Below are 24102 nucleotides of genomic sequence, written 5' to 3'. Positions count from 1 at the left end.
GGGGCAGAAGGGGAAAGAGGCCTCGAGTCGTGCGGGCTCCAGGCTCCGGGCTCTGGGTGAGGCCTGGTCCCTGCTCCCGCCCGGCTACCCTCATTCTCCAGTTGTATCCCCTGCCCGGGTCTGCAGCCTCGGGCCGCGGCATGGTTGCCTGGGAAACGCTTGCGCCTGCGCAGGGCTTCCTAGGCGATGGAGTCCGCCGGCGGCCTCGCCGCTGCCGGCCGCGCACGGAGGAACTACAATTCCCAGGAGACCGCGCGGTGGGTGGGGGCGGGGTAGTGGGCGGGGCATCAGCCGGCTAGGGTCTCGGCGCGCAGGGCCAGTCGCAGAGGAAGATGGCGCCGCAGAGAGTCGGGTCGTTTTTGCGCGGGCTCCTGGCGCTGCTACTGTTGCTGCTGTTCTTCCTCGGGCCTTGGCCCGCGGCGAGCCACGGCGGCAAGTACTCGCGGGAGAAGAACCAGCCCGAGCCGCCCCCGAAACGCGAGTCCGGAGAGGAGTTCCGCATGGAGAAGCTGAACCAGCTGTGGGAGAAGGCCCAGCGGGTGAGCGCGGCCCGCGGGCGGTGGAGCGGGGCCTAGGGGCGGGGGCCGTGGTTGGGGGCGTTGGAGCGGGGCCCGGGGGTCGGAGGCGGAGGGGGGCGCAGACACGGCCTGTCCTTGGCACAGCCTCCCCCAAGTGTCAGGTGGGGCGCCCCGACCCCTTCTGCAGCAGGAAAGGTACCCGTGCCGGCGGCGACGCCGTGTGGAGCAGGTGGCGGCCGGCACCCCGAGGGTCAGTGTCGCCCTCCCCAGCCTGGGCGGCCTGCTGACCCGAGCGTAGGGACAGAAGCAGGTTAGATCACAGGTCTCTTGCCTCCCGAGCCGTTGCCTGTTCCCTCAGCCTTATTTCCCTATGTGGGGAGACAAGAAAAACAAAATGTTGGGTAGAAAGACGTGTCCAGGGACAGAAGGAATCCCAGTAGCAAGCCCGTGCTTGTTCATTTGAGCGAGAAATGAGGAGGTGAGGAGATGGGATCGGTTTAGAGCACATAAAACGCGACCTTGGGAATGCTGAAATTCAGTCTTAACAGGGCGCTTATCTGACCTCTCCTTCATTTGAGAGATGAGGGTACGGAGGCCCCGAGGGGAAAGGGCACCCCCAAGGTGGCTCGGCCAGTGGAGCCCCCCGGGACAACAGCTTCCTCATTGGTGCGTGACCCTGGGCCAGCTGCTTTCTTCATTAAGATACGGTTGTTTCATTTGTTAGGTGTTCCTGAAAACACCTGAAATGGGTGTTTTCGAACTATGCCGACCATCTGGGCCTCAGTATCTCATCTCAAATGCAGGAGTCAGATTAGATCTCTGTCTCAATAGTCCAGTTTTAAGCATTCCTGAGTCTTTGAGAGGAAAGTAAATGATTTGCAGAATAAGAAGGAAATTTTGGAACGAAAAGGGAGAGGAGAAACAGGTGGGGGAGGGACAGACGATTATAAGACTGCGTGGGGATGGGGACTGACGCCTGGGCATCAGCTCCACAGGCCCTTCCCGAACTGCTCCTGGGACCAGCAGTCAAGCCCCACGCGTAATGTTCAGCCTGCGGAGGTGGGAGAACGCTCTGGGCTGGAGCGGCAGGGCGGCTTCTTGGAGGAAGGGATTCTGGAGGGGCTGGGGACACGGCTGGGTTTGGATGTGTTGATGGCCTCCCAGCAGCAGGGAACAGGTGTGACCAGGAGCAGCCGGGATGCAGTGCTGCCTCCCCGTGCCCGCTGCGCTGGGCGTCTGTTGAGTGGGTGGAGTCCCCCCTCCCCATGAGGAATGGGGAGCCCGAAAGACTCCCTGACCGATTGGAGGTGGCGTTGAGGAAGTGCACTCGGGCCCAGGAACCCCAGCGGCTCCCTTTGCTTTTGGGTCCTGGCCCAAGTCTTCCACCTGCTCTACAGGGCCGCCCTGGTGCACTCCATCTTACCTGCAGCCACCTCCGGCTGGTCCTCTGTGTTTGTCAGCCCAGGCCCCCTGCAGTGATATGCCTGCCCTCGGGCTGCCCCTGCACCGGTCCGGCTACCCTCGGGCTGCCCCTGCACTGTCCCCCGGTGCTGGGTGCTCGCCTGACCGGTTTCAGTCTTGGGTCGGGTCATGTCTCCTGAACCTCCCTGAGGTTCACTGGGCACCACGGTAGGGCAAGCTGCTCACCTCCACTTTGGACTGAGCCTTGGACTAGATGGTCTTTCTGGTCCCTCTAAGTCCTGAAGTTCTAGTTGTGTGGGCAAGTCTTTTTTGCTGAACAGAATGTGAAGTTCTTTGAGGGTGAGAGTTTTGGGGGATTTTGTGTGTCTTCCCCCCTTCCAGAGAGCCTGGTACTACGGCAGGCAGGCCTGCAGAGCCCATTCGTCTTGATTTTCCTTCCAGATAACGGAAGCTTGGAGGGCGGCGGTGCTGTGAGGGTGTTCTATCCTGGAGTCAAGTGTGCAGGCGTCAGACCCGTCCTGGTCCTTTTGAGGTTATCAGTGGCGGCGGCGCATCCCGGGTGGTCTTCGTGCTGTGACTCTTGCTGCCGAGCGTGCCAGGGCCCAGGGTGGTCAGGAGGCAGGAGGAGCCACCGTCAGTTCGAACGCAGGGGTAGAGAATTGTTTGTGCAAACAGTCACTCCAGTCGGCTTCTTACCCCGCCTGACTCGCCGCTCTAGGTGGGTATCAGACGGAGATGGGGTCTTGGATCGCCACCTGGAAGATAACTGAGGTGAGGGCTGCTTTTTCAGAGAAGCACGTCCTGCCCGACTCTGCAGCCACTGCTCTCAGCCTCCTGTGACCTGCGCTCAGTAGCCAGGACGGTCTTCTCCTTTCTTTGATTTGCTTCATGAAAACATAGCGTCCCTGTTTTCTGCATGTAAAGCCACATCCTGGCATATAGGATTGCTTAGTGTGTCAGTAGGCATAGGGTGAAGGAAGCGTTTCAGGAAACCTTTGCCTTTGATGGGCTTGGGCTGTGAGACCTGCATTGAGGCGCAGATAGGGGTGGTTGCCGCCAAGAAGACGCCAAGACCCGCTTTCATCAGACGAGACCCGGCCAGGGGAGTGCTGCTTCATCCTCTCCAGCAACTTGAATCTTGACTTTCTGTGAACTCTCCCAGTTCCTCTTTCACAGGCAGGCTCCACTGTGTTGCAAGACTCCTGAGCAGAGGCTGTCCCTGGAGCTTTGGAGGTTGGAGGCCGTGCAGAGCCCTTGTGCTCGCAGACGCCTTCTGAGGACTCTGCCTCTTCAGAGCTCTGTGTGTTGTGCTGATGCTGAGGAGTAAGCTCCAGGGTCTGCATGGTCTGGCTGCGGTGCTCAGGGACACACTCGTGTACCTCTTGGCCTGGGCTGCATGGTGCCATGAGCTTGGAGTCCTTGGCCATAGGTCCTTAGTTTTTTTGGTGTTTTTTTTGTTTGTTTGTTTGTTTTGTTTTTTTTTTTGAGACAGAGTCTCGCTTTGTTGTCCAGGCTGGGGTGCAGTGGCGTGATCTCGGCTCACTGCAACCTCCGCCTCCCAGGTTCAAGCGATTCTCATGCCTCAGCCTCCTGAGTAGCTGGGATTACAGGCATGCACCACCATGCCTGGCTAATTTTTATATTTTTAATAGAGACAGGGTTTCACCATGTTGGCCAGGCTGGTCTCGAACTCCTGGGCTCAAGTGATCCTCCTGCCTCTGCCTCCTAAAGTGTTGGGATTACAAGTGTAATCCCAGGAGGCACCGCACCCCGACGGTCCTTAGTTCTGACATGAATGGTGACTGCGATGAGAGTGTGTGAAGCATCTTGTTCTCAGAGGTCTGACGAGTGGAAACTGAGGTCTGCAGAGAGGAGCCCTCAGAGCCCCACCCCAGCTCTCAAGCGTCCCCCCTGGCTTGAGAAGGGCCTCTGAGGATGGGCCAGCCAGCGGCCTCCATGGGCACCTAGGACTCGCCAGGCCAATGCACGACCTCACAGCAACTCAAGGCGGGTACGGCTGTGCCCTTGTCCACAGAGCTCAGGTGGAAGGAGCTGGGGCACAGTGGCTGGGCTGGGACAGTGCAGCTCCACCTGCCGTGATGCGACAGGTGCAACATGCCGGGAAGCCTTGGTCAGTGCCACAGCCTGCTCCTCAGGGTGGGTGTCTTGCAGTCTGGCGCGGGCACTCAGGTGAGCGCTGGGAGGATGGCACGTGCCCTCTGAAGAGGTGGTCCATTGGCGGTCCTGGTGGCATTGGAACCTGCCCAGCCTGAACTGTGCTGTGTGTGCAGGTTGACACCAGTGGTTTAGCTGTGGACCCTGGCCTGGGTTTCCTGGGTCGTTGAGAAGCAGCAGCAGGTTATTGGAAAGTTCCAGAATGCTCTGCTGGCATGTGGGTGGTGCTGTGTGGGGAAGGGCCGCTGCTGAGGTCCTGAGCAGTGCTGGGCCCTTGGGTCTGGTCAGGAGGACACGGTCAGCTCTGCTTGTGTCTGAGGACACAGGACCGGCATCGTTTGTTCAGCTGAGCCGGCTCTCTTCCCTGCATGTATACCCTGGTTGTTGATGATTTGCCTCACTGCTTCATGTTTGACAGGTTATTTTCTGCATTTGGTTTCCACAGGGTACTTCTAACTTGATGCGTTAACATTTAACTTGAGAGAGGTGAAAGAATCCAGACGTGGGGTCTGGGGTCTGCACGTGACCTGCTGGTCTTCCTCTGCACAGAGCTGGGGCTGCTTTCTGTGGTGGTGCCGCCAGGCTGGCCCCTTCTGCGCTGAGCACTGGCAGCCACGTATCAGGGGACAGGGGGCTGGCTTTTGTGAGACACACGGTGTGAAATTTAGACCCCCTGTTGCCTGAGAGCTGGGGAATCCGAGGGAGAAAATGACTTTCCCCTGTGGGTTGCAGATTTTACAGCCCACGGAGCACCTGCCCTTGATTCTCCCAGCACCCTAGGGAGGCAGACAGGAAGCCAGTGAGGACCGCAAGTTACAGGGGTTGGTGCCTGGCTGTGAGCCTGCCAGGACGGGCCCAGGACTTCAGCAGCCCGGGGTCTTCGGCTCCGCTTTCCAGCGGGCAGCCCATGGGCAGTCATGGGACACCTGCGTCCTCTCCCCTGTAGCCAAAGAGGGCAGACCCAGGGCCCCTCAAGGCAGCACATGCTTGAGAGCATGCGCCTGCATTGCCTGCCCCAGGGTGCTGCTTCTGGCTCGGACCATCACTGTGGGCCTCGCGTCTCGGACCCTCCCGGGCAGTGCAGCGCCTACAGGGTGGCAGCAGCCACGGGGAAGTAGAGATGGAAGCAGACCTGTTCCTCTAGGAGTTTGGGTCACAAACAAGGTAGGTAGGTGTGGGCTCCGCCTCCTCCTGAGGCACAGACTGCCCCTCCTGAGAGTTCAGCGTCACTCAGGTGCCTCGTTGTCCTGGGTCCTCCTGCTGGGAATGCTCAGATCAGACCTCAGGTCTCCTAGGGCCTTCCAGTGGATGCCGCAGGCGAGCATCCAGGGCACAGAGGGGCACGGGGTGGAGCTCTGGGGAGAAGGGGCCGGGTGGATGGGGCTGGCTGGGGAAGAGGCACGCAGGTAGGGGTGTGTCGAAGGCTGCCAGGGAAAGGGTTTTCAGGTCGGGACAATCCTGGAAAGCAGCCCCTGTAGAGATGGGGGCGCAGAGCATCTACCAGGAGGGCCCAGACAAAAGACTGCCCTAGGACTACCCACCAAGGGTTAGAGAACCTTCTAGAGAATTAGAAGCTTTCCTCTGCCCTAGGCCCTGCCGTTCATTTTGTGCCTACCGTTTGCTATCTTTTTACCATTGGGGATCTTGGCTCAGTGATCTGAATTTGTCCCTAACTAAATTTTAAACTCCTGGAGGGTGGGGCCTGTGTGGCTAGGGTGGCCGCGGAGTCAGGCTGGGCTTCTGAGAGGAGAGAGGGCGGAGTTGGCAGCCCCAGCACCCAGCTGGAGACAGGGCCTGTGGTCAGGGGTCTCCTTCCTCCCAGGCCCAACACAGACTGAGCTGCAGGGAGCAGGATGGGCTCAGTCTAGATACAGGCAGAGTGAGGCGAGGAGGTTCCGGAGTGTGGGGTGTACCAAACACACAGAATTGGCTTCGTGCGAGTCTTGAAAGAAACGTGTGCCCCTGCGCAGCACGGACCTGAGGGCTGGGCCTCCTGAGGCCTCGGGCTGCAAGGCGGTGTGGGCTGCGGGACACTGGGAAGGCAGCCGGCTCTCGACGCTTCCTGGGGATGTTCACTGTTTTACGTAAACGTTATTGAAATATAGCACACATACTTTGGATACTAGCTTGTGTTGTATTTATGTTAGAAAATAGCTAATGGAATATAGATAAAAGATTAATATTTCAGACCTCTAAGGGAAAACAGACTCCGTATTGAAACACACATGATCAGAGACAGGCGTTAGGTGATGGGCACCTGGAGCTCAGAGGCAGGAGCTGGGGTTCCCTCCTAGAGCCACGGGCAGCTCGTGAGGAGCAGCCCCAGGGGAATGTGAGAATGCAGGTGCCCAGGGAAGGGGACCCTCCCAAGAGCCGAGAGATTGGGGATCTGCACTGCATGATACCGAGCACTTGCTTTGCTGCAGGACTCCACGGAGCCTTCAATGTGCTGGCGTCACGACAGGCATGCGGTGCAGCCTCCCCGGTTAGCCAGGGACAGCACCCTGTCTCCGTGAACCCTGGTCCCACCTCATGACACGTTCTGGTTCACGCAGCTGGGCCACTCTGCTCTGCACGGAAGAGCCTCCGCTTCCTGAAGGGCTCAGCTGCCCCAGCGCACGCCTCTTAGCGGCCGGGCCAGCCCCGAGGCCAGAGTTGATGAGAGCTGGCCGGTGGGTTTCATTCTGCTGCTTGCCTCGGCCGCCTGGCATTCTGGCCCAGTCATTCTGACATGGGGACACTCTTGGCCTAAATCCTGTCTTTACAACCAAAAAGCAGTGTGCCCGGCGGTCACCTCACTTCCTTCCTTCTCTCACCCAGGATCCCAGAGCTGGGAGGGCAGGGGTGGGGTGAAGGAAGCGTGGCCTGCCCTGCGGAGAGGTATGAGGGTGGGGCGGGGAAGTTCCTCAGCCCCAGTGCGGCAGCTCGTTCTAGGGCCCTGCCTGTGTGGTCTGCGCCAGCAGGTAAGTGAGAGGGTGACAGATTCCTGTTCCAGAAGGATCTGGGGCTGTGTAAGAACCATCTCAGCAAGACAGTTCCTATCATGGTACACTTGAGAGGTGGTGACTAAGGGTCTTTGGGAAATGCAGATGGGGCAGATCTGAGATTACAGTGATTTTTTTTAAAAAAGAACTTCTAGGTGTCTGTGTCCTTGCAATGGTATCTGCAATGGTAATGCAATGGGTATCTTCTTCCTGCCCTGTTTATCCGAGTGCCCGATGACTGTCCCCAGGTGCTAGGGTGGGGTGTCCTGTTACAGCCGGACAGGAATGAGCAGCCGCTGCTGGTGGAGAGCCCCCGATGGACTTGGGGTTTCCAGATCGTGTATACAGACAGGCCTAGAGACTGGTATCCATGCGCGCATTCTTGTCTAAGCCTGTGGGGTTTGAATCCTGCTGACAGTGACCCTGACTCCACCTCTTCCTGGTCTCCCGGAACCTCCCGGTGGCCACCCTCCTCCGAGGTCAGTTTCCCGCTGTGTCCTGGTCCATCCTGCACGTGGCTCACAGGCTCCTCCCCTTTGTTCACAGCTGCATCTTCCTCCCGTGAGGCTGGCCGAGCTCCACGCTGATCTGAAGATACAGGAGAGGGACGAACTCGCCTGGAAGAAACTAAAGCTTGACGGCTTGGATGAAGATGGGGAGAAGGAAGCGAGACTCATACGCAACCTCAATGGTACGTTTGTTTCTCTCCTAATGCAGGTCGAGTATCCCTCTTCCTAAATGCTTGAGAGCGGCAGTGTTTTGGATGTCGGATTTTGTTTTTGGATTTGGGAATATTTGCATTATGCTTAATCTGGATATCCAAAATGAGCCTTTCCCCTGAGCATCCTGAGTGCCCAGAAAGCTTAGGATTTGGGTTGGGAGGCTCACCCTCATGAGAGAGGTGGCCACTGGCTTCAGTGGTTGGGGGGGGCTAACCCTCATGAGGGATGGTGGCTGCTTGCCTCAGTGCTGTGGGCTACGCCTCTGACTCCTTGGCTCTTGGCCAAGGGGCCCATTGGGCACAGCCTGCGGGGGGGCTCTCCTCCGAGCACAGATGCGCCTTTGGCCGTGGTCTTGGTTTGCTGTCAGAGGGAGGGCCAAGGCAGGGGCACTGGGTGCAGGAAGGGGCCAGAGGACAGCAGGAGGCTCTCTGTCACCCAGAGGAGGAAGCAGGTCTGCCCTAGCATCTTGAAGTTTTGGGGGCATACTCCAGATGTTGTCAGAATAGCTTTCTAAGTGTCAGAATGGACACTTAGTTGTGATGCAGTTAGTGAGCCCTTGTCCCTGTGGATATTCAAGAAGAGGCAGGACAGTCGCCTGCTTGGTACCAGCATACAGAAGACAGGCGTGTCCTCAGAGCCAGGAGGGTTTTAAATGACAGAGTTGCGACTGTTCCTTTTGGACCCCTCTCCTCCGCCATCCTCCCTCACCACGGGCCCATCGGCAGGGCACTGGCGGGCAGAGGACGCACACCAGGTGGGCCCGTGGGACTGGGGTTGGCACTGCTCCGGAGAGTCGAGTGCTCAGCTGCCTGCTGTCAGCTGTGTGTAGCAGCCCTAGGAGCTGCTGCGCCTCCAACCAACTGCTGCCCCTGGGCCTGACCCGAGGCACCCCTTCCCCAATCCCCTCCCCCACTGCTCCCTGTGTGACCTGGGCCCCCGGCACAGTCCCCTCCCCCCGCCACCTCTGTTTCCTCATCCTGTCTCACAGGACACGTGTGAACCAAGTGGGATGCTCCCCACTGGGGTGGGGGTGGGGGTGGGGGTGGCTGCCATCGCACTTGTTGCTGTCGTGAGGGTGGCCCCAGAGCCCTGGCCATGTCTGGAGTCTGCTGTAGCCCTGCTTTTCACACGCGCTGATGGCCTCAGGCATTGCAGCGCCCGGGTGGTCTCTGGTAAGGAGAGGAGGTGTCTATGGAGTTCCTTCTTTAGGCCTGATGCTCTAACACCTACTCCTCAAAACTCTTTGTCGTCCCATTTGACAGGCTCAGAGAGGGTGATTTGTCTGGAGTTGCAGAGCCGAGTAGTGCAACAAAGATTTGGAGCCAGGGTTTTCTGACTCCTGAGCAGGTGGTCTGTTCCCAGCCACCCCTCTTCTCCCATTGGCAGGCATCAGCAGACATGTCACGTGGCTGCGCCTGGGTTAAAGACAGAGGGCCGGCTTCATTTTTGCTGGTTTATGCCACCATGTTCAAGAGTCTGGGTGGGACATAAGCCAAGATATGGCGGCAGGGACTGCCTGGGGAACAGAGACATGGCTGAAACAATTCTGGATGGTTGCGTCCCCACCAGCGTGTCTAGTGGGCCATTCCCAAGGGCCAGGAAAGAGCCTGTCCTGGAGGTGCCCCCAGGAAGAAGGGACTGGCTATGCAGCAGGGCAGCATTAGGGGCCTGGAGGAGACGGAGCAGCTTGCAGGGGGCAAAGAAGTGGGCTAAGGACCAGCTCCCTCCTGCAAGCCAGGCAGTGTCTTTGCAGGGTGTCCAGCTCTGTGGCCCAAGTGGAGCTGTCTTGTTTTTTGCCATTGCCTAGTGACCTGGCAGAAAACTTAGCGGGACTCTAGGAGCCGGCGTCCCAGAAGCAGACCCTGCCCACACTCAGGAGAGAGGCTCGTCCTAGCCAGCAGCCCGCCATCTTCTGGGTGTGGCCCCTGGACCCCCGAGGTCCTCCGTACCATTATCAAGTCTGATACCACACCTGGGGGACCAGCCATAGCCAGGTGTGCCTGCCCTTGGCACCCACCCATGCTGAGGTCCACCCTGAGACAGACGGGCCACACTCCACTCCGCCCTACCCTGCTTTGCTCTGCTCTGGAGTTCGCTGCTGTCCTCACCCCTACCGCGCCCCCAGGGCCACTTCACTCCCCAGGCAGGGAGTGTGGGACCACGTCCGTCCTCCCCAGGCAGGGAGTGTGGGGCCGCGTCCGTCCTCCCCAGGCAGGGGGTGTGGGGCGGCGTCCATCCTTCCCAGGCAGGGGGTGTGGGGCGGCGTCCGTCCTCCCCAGGCAGGGGGTGTGGGGCGGCATCTGTCCTCCCCAGACGGGGTGTGGGATGGCGTCCGTCCTCCCCAGGCAGGGAGTGTGGGGCCGTGTTCATCCTCCCCAGGAGCTCTAAGGGCTCAGTGCTCCTGAGGCCGCCTCCAGCTTCAGTGCTCTGTGACTCCATTCCATGCAGAACCCAGCACCTCCAGAATCCAGAACCTTCCATAGTCCCTGCTGCTGATTGCAACCCTGGGCACTCTGCCTTTTGATGGGGTCTGACCAGCCACTTTGGGCTCTGGCTCAGAGCTTTTGGCTCCAACTAGGAAGGCTTGAGCCAGGCTAGCCTCAGAGCCCCAGGACGTGGCCCACCCTCCCTGTCTCCCCCTCTCCTCTCGGGCTCAGGGGTGCACAGCCTGGGGGTGTGACCTCAGTGCTGCTGAGCAGTGGCTGGACTTGGGGGTCTGGGCAGGATGGCCTTCACAGGCAGGCCTGGCACTGGCTTTCTAAGGCCAGAAGGCATCCAGGCCACTTTTTTAAAAAGTTTGTGTATTTTTGTATGTATTTATTTCATTTATTTTCTCTTCCCCCACAGCCACTATTATTTATTTAATTATTTATTTATTTTAAAAGACGGGGTCTCACTTTGCTGCCCTGGCTGGTCTTTTTTTGTTTGTTTGTTTGTTTTTTGTTGTTGTTGTTTTTGTTTTTGTTTTTGTTTTTTATGAAGTATTTATTGATCATTCTTGGGTGTTTCTCGGAGAGGGGGATATGGCAGGGTCATAGGATAATAGTGGAGAGAAGGTCAGCAGATAAACACATGAACAAAGGTCTCTGGTTTTCCTAGGCAGAGGTCCCTGCGGCCTTCTGCAGTGTTTGTGTCCCTGGGTACTTGAGATTAGGGAGTGGTGATGACTCTTAAAGAGCATGCTGCCTTCAAGCATCTGTTCAACAAAGCACATCTTGCACCGCCCTTAATCCATTTAACCCTGAGTTGACACAGCACATGTTTCAGAGAGCAGGGTGCTGGGGGCAAGGCCATAGATCAACAGCATCCCAAGGCAGAAGAATTTCTCCTAGTCAGAACAAAATGGAGTCTCCTATGCCCACCTCTTTCTACACAGACACAGCAACAATCTGATCTCTCTTTCTTTTCCCCACACTTCCCCCGCTTCTTTTCAACAAAACTGCCATCGTCCTCATGGCCTGCTCCCGATGGTCGCTGTCTCTTCGGAGCTGTTGGGTACACCCCCCAGACAGGGCAGCCATGGAGAGGCGCTCCTCACTTCCCAGACGGGGCGGCCGGGCAGAGACGCTCCTCACCTCCCAGACAGGGCGGCCGGGCGGAGGCGCTCCTCACTTCCCAGATGGGGCGGCCAGGCAGAGGCGCGCCTCACTTCCTCCCAGACGGGGTGGCAGCCAGGCAGAGGCGCTCCTCACCTCCCAGACGATGGGCGGCCGGGCAGAGGCGCTCCTCACTTCCCAGACGGGGCGGCCGGGCAGAGGCGCTCCTCACTTCCTCCCAGACGGGGTGGCAGCCGGGCAGAGGCGCTCCTCACCTCCCAGACGGGGTGGCCGGGCAGAGGCGCTCCTCACTTCCTCCCAGACGGGGTGGCAGCCGGGCAGAGGCGCTCCTCACCTCCCAGACGGGGTGGCCGGGCAGAGGTGCTCCTCACCTCCCAGACGGAGCGACCTGGTAGAGGCGCTCCTCACTTCCCAGACAGGGCAGCCGGGCAGAGGCGCTCCTCACATCCCAGACGATGGGCGGCCGGGCAGAGATGCTCCTCACTTCCTATACGGGATGGCGGCCGGGCAGAGGCGCTCCTCACTTCCCAGACAGGGCGGCCGGGCAGAGGCGCTCCTCACATCCCAGACGATGGGCGGCCAGGCAGAGACGCTCCTCACTTCCTAGACGGGGTGGCGGCGGGGCAGAGGCTGTAATCTTAGCACTTTAGGAGGCCAAGGCAGGCGGTTGGGAGGTGGAGGTTGTAGCGAGCTGAGATCACGCCACTGCACTCCAGCCTGAGCAACATTGAGCATTGAGTGAGAGAGACTCCGTCTGCAATCCCAGCACCTCGGGGGGCTAAGGCGGGCAGATCACTCGAGGCCAGGAGCTGGAGACCAGCCCGGTCAACACGGCGAAACTCCGTCTCCACCAAAAATACAAAAACCAGTCAGGCGTGGCGGCGCGCGCCTGCAATCCCAGGCACTCATCAGGCCGAGGCAGGAGAATCACAGGAGCCCGAGGCAGGGAGGTTGCAGCCAGCCGAGATCACGGCAGTACACTCCAGCTTCGGCAACAGAGGGAGACCGAAAAAAGAAGGAGAGGGAGACCGAAGAAAGGGGAGAGGGGAGAGGTGAGAGGCCCTGGCTGGTCTTGAACACCTGGGTTCAGACAGCCCTCCTGCCTTGGCCTCCCAAAGTGCTGGGATCACAGGCATGAGCCACCACGCCTGGCCTAAAATAGTTATTTCAGGTATAAATTCCCTGCCATGGAAGAGAGGCCCAGCATGTGGTTGAGCTTTGAAGCGTGCATCTACGGGACCCGTGCCCAGCGCCAGCAGCTCTTGACTGCTGTCAGGAGAGACGGCTTTCCTCAGGGACAAGACCACAGGCTGGTTTTTCACGCTTAGGAAGATCACAAGCGCTTCCAGGCTGGAACACGAGAAGCACACGCTGCGTGTGGCCTTGAGACCCCCACGGCCCAGGCTTCTGGACGGAATGCGACAGGAGGGATCAGAGGCCAGGGTGGTGTCGATGAGAGAGGAGGCCTGAGGCTTTCGGGGTGTCCCTGGAGCAGGGCACTCCCCAGGGCTGGCAGTGACAGAGGATGGACCTTTGGGAGAGGTGCAGGGGTGGGGCCTGCTGAGCCCGGAGCATGTGGAGGCCCCGCTGGGAGTAGTTCTGTCCGGTAGGGTCACGGGTGAAGGCCCAGAGGAGGCGCTGGGGTCTGGGAGTCACCGTCTGGGTGAAGAGGTCCTCGGGGTGAGGGGAAGTGTGAGGCAAAGGGAGGTTCCGCGCCCAGCATCTTGGGGGAGGCCCACACGGGGCCCTCTCAGCCCGGAGGGGAAGGCAGGACCCCATTCTGTGGGAGGCGGGGCCCTGGGAGAATTCCCCCAGCCCCCAGGAAAGGGCGGGCAGGCAGGCCCACCGCCAGCCAAGGAGGCAGGCGGGGTTGCATGGGCCCCGGATTCCAGGGGACCTAGTAGAGGGCCTGTCACACAGAGTCACAGCACAGGGCTTGGAAGTGGGAACTGGGGCCTCAGGAGAGCTACTGCCGTGGAGGGCGAGGCCAGCCCCCAGGCTCTGCTCTCACGTCCCGAGTGCAGGACTTGTCCACAGCTGAGTCCTGTCGGCACCAGGGCCCGCGTTGAGCGCCTGCTTTCGTTTCATGTTGGTGGCAGCGTGTGGTGACAGACACAGCCCACAGATGCCGAGTCCCCCCTAGGGAAGCGGGGCTAGGGGAGCACCGCGTGGGCAGATCCTAGAGGGCTCCCCGAGTGGCTGGGCCACAGCACGCTGCAGACTAATTATTCCTCCTGGCTGCTACCAGTAACTTTTTGTTAGAAGCTGCTGACACTGACGTTTCTCCTTTAGAAACTGTTTTTCCTCCCAATAAATATGTGGGCTGTCAGAAAGCCCTGCCACCCTGCACACTCTGCAGGTGGCCTCTGTCCTGTGGTCCTTAGAGTTTTTGCCCTATGGCAACAGGTGAGGCTGCAAATTTTGTTCTTGAAAATCTGTGCAGCTGGTCGCTGAAGACGGGCCAATCGGTAACCACTCTCACAGCCCAGCCCACCAGCTGCTTCCACAGCTGCGTCTCAGGGACACAGCTTGATGGAGGACTCCAGCCGGTGTGTCCCTGGTAGGAAAGAGGGAGGTCCTGGGGGTGTCCCGTGAGTCGCCAGACCCATTCCTAAGCGCTGGGAGACCGCAGCCCCCACGCTTGTTTACGTTCTTGTTCTCGCCAGATCTCCAGTGGTCATCCAGGAAACAGGTGAAAGGAAACTCCTGGAAAATGAGAGGCAAACCTGTCTCACCCACTGTGGCAACCCAGATGTGTTGGCTGTTGACTGTTTTTCACAGGAAGCCATATCAAATAGAACCTCCCCTCTCTCCTAGTCATCTTGGCCAAGTATGGTCTGGACGGGAAGAAGGACGCTCGGCAGGTGACCAGCAACTCCCTCAGTGGCACCCAGGAAGACGGGCTGGATGACCCCAGGCTGGAAAAGTTGTGGCACAAGGTACTCCTCGATTGTTTGCATACCTTGCAGAATTGGTGCCGTTACGTTGAGTGTTAAGGTGGGGGGCTGTGAGGGGCAGTCTCTGCTCTGCATGGGAGCTGGGGTTTGGGAAAGTCTCAGGAAGACAGTGGCTTCCTAAGGAAGCCATTCCACTGTCGTTCTGTGAATATTTTCAGCTTTCCTGTTTAGAAAATCCCTTGCTCTTTGAGTAAAGGAGCTCTGTTTGGCCTGCAGCTGTCAGACCTTCAGCTCAGGTCATGGGTGGTTACGGGATCGTGACATAGCACGGGCTGAGTTCTTTACTCCGTGTCGGATTTTTAATTTAGTGAGTGGTGCCGTGGACGTGCTTCTGTGATTAGAAAGGTGCCCTCGTGTGTGGGGCTGGGCTTTCACCCTGTGCCTGGGAAGGGTGTGGGGTCCTGGTACGGGGCCAGGGGCTGGGACCCAGCAGGGCCTGGTGGGCCGTGGCAGGGTGTTTACCTGCTTCAGCTCCCCCATTTCCAGCGGCTACTGCTCCAGAACAGTTTCTCTGGATCACATTGATGTGGGGTCAACAGTTAGGCTTCTTGTACCAGCCCAGTCGCAGCTCATTGTCCTTGGCCAGGAAAGATGCAGTCAGTAGAAGGGGGCAGAGAGGGAGAGAGGGCCCTGTGTGGCCTCCCTGGACGTGTGTGAGCCACATCACCCCACAACCGGGAGGCAGGTGGGATGACAATGAGGGGCTGGCAGAGGTCCCCCTAGGAAGATGCCTTGCTGTCCTCATCACCTGCAGCCAAGAGAGCCAGGCAAGCCCCGGGTCACCGGGCTGCTGCCCTGTCCCCCTCCTTGGGATCTTCTGCTCCCCACCCCAGCCAGCTCTGTAGCTGTCCCCTGTTGAGCCTGGACACATCCGGGAGAAGGGTGGTTGCCTGCCGGCAGCTCTTCTCCGGTTTGTTTTTTGTTTTCCTGCCCTTTGTGAGGCTAAGAACCGGGTCCGGCACTCACGTAGGCAAGGGCCTGCCTGGCCATGAGGAATGGTCGGCTGAAGAGCGGCCCCAGCCACAACAGTCCGCGGCGGGTTCACTCCAGGCCTTGTTTCCCTCTTAGGCGAAGACCTCTGGGAAATTCTCCAGCGAAGAACTGGACAAGCTCTGGCGGGAGTTCCTGCATCACAAAGAGAAAGTTCACGAGTACAACGTCCTGCTGGAGACCCTGAGCAGGACTGAAGGTGCCCCCTGCCCCACCCCCTCCTGCCCCCCACCCCTCCTGCACCCGAGGCTCGTTGTGCTCAGTGGGCAGCCTCGGCTCCCCTTAGGGACACGGCAGGGGTGGTGAGGTGGCACCGGACGCCCTCTCCCAGGGTTCCACTGGACTTGTGAGTGGGGAGGTTGCTGTGCAGGCAGGGCTGGCTCTGAGAGTCGCCCGCCTGCATTGGATGAACCAAGTCTCACCAGCCCCTGCCCCCACCATGGGCACAGCCGCTGCCTTTGCCAGACCTGAGCTTCGCTGATGGGTCCTTCCCATCATTCTGGACTCGTGACCCTCCCCAAATGTGTGACTTTCCCACCCTACAAAGCTGGAGTAAAATGGAGGGTGAGCCGGCGGGGGGGGGGGCAGGGCAGGGTTCCACAGTCAGCCCCAAGGGGACCTGGTGCCCCAGCTGTCACCGCCAGGCGCCACTTGATGCGCGTGTCCCGGCGTCTCGCCTGGAAAGGAAGCCGTGCCAATGGTCGTTTCTGCGGCGCTGCAGGACCGCGGAAGGGGGACGTTTTCAGCCCAGAAATGAGAGCAAGTTTGAGCTCCCCAGCAGTGGGCGTTCTAGACAGTGGTCTGGGCAGGCAGGGCGAGGACTCCCAGTCTCATGGCGTCCTGCCTTCGGTTTTACAGAAATCCACGAGAACGTCATTAGCCCCTCGGACCTGAGCGACATCAAGGGCAACGTCCTGCACAGCAGGCACACGGAGCTGAAGGAGAAGCTGCGCAGCATCAACCAGGGCCTGGACCGCCTGCGCAGGGTCAGCCACCAGGGCTATAGCACTGAGGCCGGTGAGTGCCCACCTCAGACTGTTGGTTCCCGAGGGTGGGGCCGTCTCTGGTTGTGTTTTGGGGGCGAGCGGACAGGTGCTTGTAGCGACGGGAACCTGGGCCTGTGGATGCAGCGGAGACCCTCAGCGCGCTCAGTCTACCCAGGGGTGGTCACGGGCCTTGCTCCCAGGAGCTGCTCCGTGAAGGTCACTCGCCGTCCCCAGCCTTGTTCCTGGAGACTGGTGGAGGGCAGTGGTGGCAGCGGGCCTGGGAGCAGCCCTTCCCAGTGTCTCCCCAGCCTCAGCAGCACAGCCCCTCCCATGCTGCTATTGGCCAAGAACAGACCACTTGTCAAACACAGCTCTGTCTCCATCTCATGCCACCCGCACTGTCCATCAGTCCCCCTCAGCCCGGCAGGGGCAGGACGCCCACTGAGGCCACAGAGCTTGTGGCTCCATCTCAGCAGCTCATTCTCACTCCACTGCAGGCCCTGAGTGGCCAGGCTCTGCACCACTGCTTCTTGCCCAGGACCCAGACCAGAGCCTTGTGCAGGGTTTACCAGAAGCCTGCTGGCCTCACTCACACAGCTTCCAATTCTGTACCTCATCCTCCACGTGCACACTGAGCACCGACTGAATGCCAGGCCCTGCTCTAGGCTCGAGGAGGCAGCAGCCGCCAAGAGATGGCATCTGTGCCCTCATGGTGATAAGGCAGCAGAGCTGGTCTCTGTCCCCGGTGCCAGGCAGAGCCACTGCCTCCTCTCCAGGATGGTCTGGCCAGAGGCAGCCTCCAGCACAGCAGTCAAATGTGTTCACGTGGGCCCAGGTCCCCTTGGTTGGCTGTGCTGCTGTCACCTGAGTGCCCTTGGGCAAGACCCCTCACCACCCACCCCCAAACCCAAGCTCCCTTAGCCTGACCTGGTGCTGGTGACTGTATCAGCCGTAGGCTTTTGGCCGTAGTGTTGGGGCTGGACCACCTTGTAGCCCTGCGATGCAGTTCGCTGAGTGCCTGTGCTGGAGAGACCCGGATGAGCCTGGCTACAGTTCATGCAGGAAAGGGCGACTCAGCCCCACACACTCCTCTTCCCACCTCGGGCTGTCCCCAAGGCAGTTGTGTCCAGCGGCTCCTGCAGTTCTCTTGCGGGTCTGCCTGGGCCTTCCAGCAAGCCCCACCAGCCCAGGGTCCTCAGGGTCCTGAGCAGGAAGGGGTCAGCAGAGGAGGGAGCAGGGGCCGCTGTTGCGGGGCTCCCTGGGCAGGCGGCTCTGGACAACTCGCTCCTGGATGGAGAGTGGTGACAGCCCTGGAGTCTCACTGCATCCCTTCGTGAGCACCAGGGTCCAGGAGCCATCTTGGTTTGTTTGGCTCCTCCCAGGAGCCCGAATGTTTGACTTTCACGAGTACAATGTCCTGCTGGAGACCCTGAGCAGGACCGAAGGGAAACGGCCTGTGCCTGTGTCTAGACTTGGCTAAACTTGCAGGTGCCCCCACCCGAGGTCCTGAGCAGCCTCTGCACGCAGGCCACATCCACCCTCTGCCTCCTGCTTCAGAGGCAGCCAGGGCGGGCTATGGTGCTTCCCAGGCTCTGATGGAGGCAGGTGTTTCTGGACACAAAGGAGAAGCAGTTGTTTGGCCAAAAGGACAGAGAAGCCACATTTCAGTGAGGTCGTGTGAGCTACTGAGCAGATGCCTTCTGTGCCCCATAAGACTTTCAGTGCACGCACCCGTGTTTCACACACATGCAAGTCGCGCCTGCACACCCTCATAGGCTCCACGCACACTCAGCACAGTTGCCGCGGGGCTGGCTGGGGTGTGCACCCCGGGTGCCGCTGAGGCCACTCTTGCTCCTCCCCTGCAGAGTTCGAGGAGCCCAGGGTGATTGACCTGTGGGACCTGGCGCAGTCGGCCAACCTCACGGACAAGGAGCTGGAGGCGTTCCGGGTAAGGAAACACGGCCCTCTCCTTCGAGCTCTCTGTGGTGAAGATTCTCTTGCAGTTTCCGGGTAAGGAAATGGAGCCTTCTCCTTCGAGCTCTCTCTCTGAAGATTCTCGCAGTTTCTTCCTTAACCACTCAGTGAACCTGCTTGCGTTTTCCTTCTCATCTGCGTGGGAACTCGTGTTTCAGGGGCAGGGCCAGGCTCTGGAGGGAGGGACTTTGGTTCTTTTGTCTGTGTTCACGTCTGAGCGTGGCCTTGGTGCGGGTCCTGTGGATGGTCAACAGTTGGTCGGGACCCAGCCACAGCCTGGGGGGAGGGGACCAAGGATGCTACCAGGATCGTTTGGGGGTGTCACTGCTTCCTGAGATGGAGGCCCAGGGAGGGAAGGAGACCACCTCAGGTGGCAGGGGCTCCTGGGGCGTGTGGAGTGCCTGATCATTCTGAGGGTGGAGAATTCATCAGCTCAGTGAGCACCCAGCAGGGCTGTGAGGAGTGGGGAGTCCAGCAGGGGTCCTGGGTGGGCAGCCTTGGGTATGGTATCCGGCCGTGAGTTCACCCAGGGTCCCTATAGCTGGTATCTGGTATCGGGCCGTGAGTTCACCCAGGGTCCCTATAGCTGGTGTCTGTCGGGAGGGAGGTGGACGTGGTCCTGCCCTCATAGGACTTGGGACTTTCCTGGCCCCAGGAAGGGTCCTTAGCACCTCCCCCAGAAAGGGGTCAGGAGCTTCCCTCTGGGGCTGGGGCATCTTAGCTGGGTGCAGGCATGTGCATGGGGGTTGGCAGGTGGGACCACATGGAGGGCCCTGGGTCTGGAGCGTGGGGTCAAGGCAGGGCAGGGCGCCTACAGGAGCAAGGACAGAGTTGCAGTCCAGCCCCAGGCAGGCTGGGGGCAAGGTGCAGAGGCAGTCACCACAGAAGCACAGCCCCTGGACATGGGGTCTGGCTGGGAACGAGCTGGAGGCCTCCCAGATTCGGGGGGCAGGGGTGCCATTTGCAGAGACAGGGAAGGGGTCGGCTTAGGGCTGCCGAGGAGGCGCGGGCTGGGACCCGTTGCTGGTGTGATGGCCTCCCAGCTGCCGCCCCGTCATTGCCCATGTTACTGCAAGGCATGTCCTGCCCCGGGTACGGCGCGGTTCCTCGGCATCCTTGCAGTTCACCCAGGACCACAAGGTGGCGTGGCGAGCACGGCGAGGGAACACTCACCTCTGGAAACCTTGTTCCAGGAGGAGCTTAAGCACTTTGAAGCCAAAATCGAGAAGCACAACCACTACCAGAAGCAGCTGGAGATTGCGCACGAGAAGCTGAGGCACGCAGAGAGCGTGGGCGACGGCGAGCGTGTGAGCCGCAGCCGCGAGAAGCACGCCCTGCTGGAGGGGCGGACCAAGGAGCTGGGCTACACGGTGCGCGCGGGTTCCGGGACCGGGGAGGCCACAGTTCCCCTGCAGGAAAGATGGGGCCACCCACGTGCAGCTCAGTGCTTCCTGTAGACGGGGTGTGGGCCCCACGCCGTTGTCTTCCCTGTCTGAGTTGAACCCCAGGGCCACAAGTGTGTGGGGCACTGAAGGCCACAGCAGCCGTGCTAGGAGAGCCCCACGGGCTTGTAGTGCAGTCCTCCAACCCTCAGGTGTGAGCGCGGGCCCTGGCAGGCCACTGCCAGTCCTCCTGTGACCAGGATGGGGCATGAGCTGGATACCCACAGCCAGCCCACGAGTCAGGGCACTCTCCAGCCCTTGAGACAGGCGAGCCCCCTTCCCCACAGCCCCTGGGATGTGAGGAGAGGAGGGGCAGAGCCCAGGAGAAGCTGAAGCCAGGCACGGCCTTGCCACAGAGGCACAGAAAACCCTGGAAGCTCATGCCAGTTCCTTCTGGAGGGAGCTGGGGCTCAGGAGCCTCATCTGTGCCTTTTAAACTTTGAACTGCAGGCATGTGTTACCGATTCAAAAATAGGAAAGGCCTAAAAAATAAACGAAGGCAGAAGTTCTGATAGGAGAGGGTGGTGCGGGTCTGCCTGGCAGAACGTGCCAGGAGAGCAGCCTGCGGCCCTTGCCTATGGGCAGGAGCTCAGGTCCAGGGTGAGCACCACCATGTGGGGTTTGCAGGGTGCTCCCGCGAGACGCGGGGATGGAATGCTAGCGTGCACCGAGCTTCACCTGACCATGGCAGAGCTCGGTGTTGGTTAGGAAAGCCGTGTGGCGCTGCCTGAGGCACCCACACCGTTGGGGCGGAGGTCAGGGCCGCTGAGAGAAGGGACCTTCGGCGAGTTATTCACCCTGAGCCACGGGCTCCTATGTGGAGAGGGAGGCGGTGCCCACGAGCAGGGTTTTGTGAGAATCTGGGGAGAGCTACAGTGATCCTGGCCCAGGCTGGGCTGACGCAGCACCTGCTGCTACTGGGGTGGTATCTGTGGGGATGCTCCGGGCTGCTGTGATGTGAGGAGCTGGAGGTCCCTCTCCTTCCCTCCCAGGCCCTGAGGAGGAGGCACCTTTCCCAGAGCTCTGTCCCAGTCTCTCTGGTAATTGCTTTTAAAAATAACACTGTGGGGCTGGGCACAGTGGCTCACACCTATAATCCCAGCACTTTGGGAGGCCGAGGTGGGTGGGTCATCTGAGCTCAGGAGTTCGAGACCAGCCTGGGCAACATGGTGGAACCCCATCTCTAACAAAAATAGAAAAATTAGCCGGGCGTGGTGGTGGGCACCTGTAGTCCTACGTACGTGGGAGGCTGAGGTGGGAGGATCACTTGAGCCTGGGAGGCAGAGGTTGCAGTGAGCTGAGATCATGCCATTGCACTCCAGCCTGGGTGACAAAGCGAGACCCTTTCAATAAGTAAATAAATAACACCATGGGCCTATCACAGAGACCGTGAGCTTTCCACTTCAGCATGAACTGCTCCTGGCTGGTGGCTCTTAGCATTCTTTCGTGGGATTTTTTAGTTAGCACTGAGCTGCTTTTGTGATTTGAGCATTTCTGGACGGGTGTGGAATTGGAAAGTCAGATGTGCAGGGCTTGCGCCTCTTCCTTTTGGATCGCGCGTCTCCTGACGTGAGGCTGAGCTCACAGAGCCGGCCTCAAGGCGCGCTGTCCCCAGCTGATGAGATGTTTCTGTCCACAGGTGAAGAAGCATCTGCAGGACCTGTCCAGCAGGATCTCCAGAGCTCGGCACAACGAACTCTGAAGGCGTTGGGGAGCCCGGCCCGGCAGGGAAGAGTCCGGCGTGAAGGACCTGGGCTCTTGGCCGTGGCATTTCCATGGACAGCCTGCCATGAGGGTGGCTGGGGCTGGCACAGGTGTCGAGGCAGGAAGGATTGTTTCTGGTGACTGCAGCCGCTGCCGTCGCGACACAGGGCTTGGTGGTGGTAGCATCTGGGTCTGAGATCGGCCCAGCTCTGACTGAAGGGGCTTGGCTTCCACTCAGCATCAGCGTGGCAGTCACCACCCCAGTGAGGACCTCGATGTCCAGCTGCTGTCAGGTCTGATAGTCCTCTGCTAAAACAACACGATTTACATAAGAAATCTTACACATCTGCCACCGGAAATACTATGTTCAGAGTCCTTAAAAAATAGAGTGCAGTATTTAAACCACCCGCTTGTTGGCTGGTCACTAAGTGTCCTGGTGGCTGGGGCCAGAGCCAGTGCTCATGAAGGGATCGCATCATAGCCAGCTTCCCCTCTGGGCCCAACGGGTCTTTGCAGCCAACCTCCTTTTCCCGTGAGACGGCCCGGCCTGATTTAAAGCCAAGAGCGCTTGAGTTGAGTTTGAGGGGAAGATGGCAGAGAGAGGAGCGTGTGGTTCTGTGGACAGTCAGAGACAGTGGACAGTCTGACTGTGGACAGTCTGACTGTGGACAGTCAGAGTTGAAAGACTGGGGCAGCGTCTTTCAACTCTCACTTCTGCAGCTCAGGGACCTCGGGAGACCCCAGAAAACCTGCAGGGCCTCCGTGTCCCTAAGTGTGCTGTGTAAATGCCCCATCTCACGGGGGTAGGGACAGCCACGGAGGCCTTCCTCTGACCATAGCTGATGGACCGGCCGTTGCTCAGGTCCGGCTCCGAGCATGTTCCCGTGTTTGAGCCTGGAAGAGGCTCAGGTCCGGCTCCGAGCGTGGTTCCCGTGTTTGAGCCTGGAAGAGGCTCAGGTCCGGCTCCGAGCGTGGTTCTCGTGTCTGAGCCTGGAAGAGGCTCGGGTCCCGCTCCGAGCGTGGTTCCTGTGTCTGAGCCTGGAAGAGGCTCCCCCAGGCGTATTGTGTTTTGGCTGCAGCTGGATCTTGGCTTGACTGTTGAGATCTGCCAAACATCTGCTAAGCTATCGTTTCTAAGAAAGGTCAAGGCTAGAGGCAGCATGTGGGGAGTTGGCGCATCAGGGTTAGAAGGGCCCCAGGGTACAGCATGTGGGCGCCTGTTCCTATGTGGACTCCTGGGAGGGTGGCCTTCTGCCAGGCCCAGTGGCGCTGACCCCAGCAGTACCCCTGTGTCTCCCCTCTGCACAGGATCCTCACTAGGCCTCCCCATGTTGTCCGCCATACTGTCCGTCTCGGGCAGGGCTGGGGTGACCACTCAGACGTGGCCTCTGAGGCCCAGAGAAGCACTGTCTGCCAGGATCTCCATGTTGGTCCTGTCAGGGCTGAGCTCCAGGGCAGGAACCCACGTGCAGAGCACAGCCCTGGGGCCTTCACAGTCATGGGGTGGGGGTGCAAGGCCTAGGCTAGGGCTGGGCCTAGGACACAGCGAGTAGTGGAGGTCTCTTGGCTCAGTTTGCCCTTTTCGGAGTTGGCAGCAGAGGGGACTCCCTCTTCAGGAGAGACAGATGTGTCCTTCTGAGCTGTTACTGCTGCCCACTGAGACAGCACCTGTGACTGCATTTTCCTCTAACTTCCAAATGATCGTATAAAATAAAACGTGTGTTCATAAAAGCATGCAAAACACACATGCAGCTTGGTGAAGTGAGCAGTGTGGGGCCCACAGCCTAGTGAAGTAGACCCTGCCAGGGCCCTGGCCGCCCCAGCACACCCTGCTCATCCATCTCTCTTCCCTGGAGTGGAGTGCGCGTCTTGACTTGGATGCAGTTGGGTTGTGCTGTTTGAACTTCATAGAAATGAAATGACACTGTGTGTACTTGTGTGTGTGTGTGGCTGGTGGGGCAGGGGGTGGATTCTGGTTCTTTTTTTTCCCATTATCCTGAGAGCCTTAAGGTATTCAGTGTGTTGGTGAGACTCAGCCCTGTCATCTAGCAGAAGCGTTTCTTTTCATTGCTGTATAGTATTCCATTGCATGACTGTCCTGTGCTCTGATTTTAATGCACTTTATTGTGGGTGGATATTTGAGTTGCTTCCTTTCTGGGGTAATAACACTCACTTGGAAATAGCTGTGGTGAACACTCGTGTGGGGGTGGGGGTGGGGGCCGATTCTAGGAGTACCTAATGGATCTTACAAAGTGTGTTGTCCAAGTATAGAGATGATTCCAAAGTGGTTGGACTGTGTTTCTTCCGGCTGGGTGGAAGGAGAACACTAGTGGATTGCTGAGACTTGGTGCTCGGTATTTTTAATTATGGACAGCCTGGCTGGCGTTTCATGGTGTCTAATTGCGGAGTAGCGTGTCTTATTGTATGATGGCCTCTTTTGTATGTGGGAGACCATAGTGTTGAGGGGAGGCAGTTACACAAAAAGCCCAGATACCCAGTGTTAGTTCCATGGGTGTGGCTGGTCATGGTGTGCACTCACGAAGGACATAGGTGACGCCCTCCACTCCGCAGAGCCAGTCCCACAGGGGTACCCATTCCCACTCCCACCACTGCAACTCCCTACCTCCCGCCTGCCATGGTTCCACGTGCATGGCGCTGGGCAGTCTGTGTC

At 59.3% G+C, this 24102-nt stretch overlaps 1 protein-coding gene across 1 annotated transcript; it reads left to right on the top strand.

Moving 5' to 3' along the window:
• The first annotated feature begins 324 nt into the window (after positions 1 to 324).
• Positions 325 to 23715, top strand: LRPAP1 (LDL receptor related protein associated protein 1). The gene is given in 9 exon segments (NM_001131664.1): positions 325 to 539; positions 7646 to 7790; positions 14196 to 14317; positions 15404 to 15524; positions 16184 to 16342; positions 18177 to 18259; positions 19479 to 19655; positions 21367 to 22065; positions 22096 to 23715. Coding segments are annotated over 8 exon segments (1077 nt in total). The 5' UTR covers positions 325 to 332; the 3' UTR covers positions 21430 to 22065; positions 22096 to 23715.
• Positions 23716 to 24102: the final 387 nt, after the last annotated feature.

Source organism: Pongo abelii, chromosome 3 (assembly GCF_028885655.2).
Source record: "Pongo abelii isolate AG06213 chromosome 3, NHGRI_mPonAbe1-v2.0_pri, whole genome shotgun sequence".
NCBI lineage: Eukaryota > Metazoa > Chordata > Mammalia > Primates > Hominidae > Pongo > Pongo abelii.
Note: the sequence above shows the minus strand (reverse complement) of the source record. Positions and strands in the feature narration are given on the sequence as shown.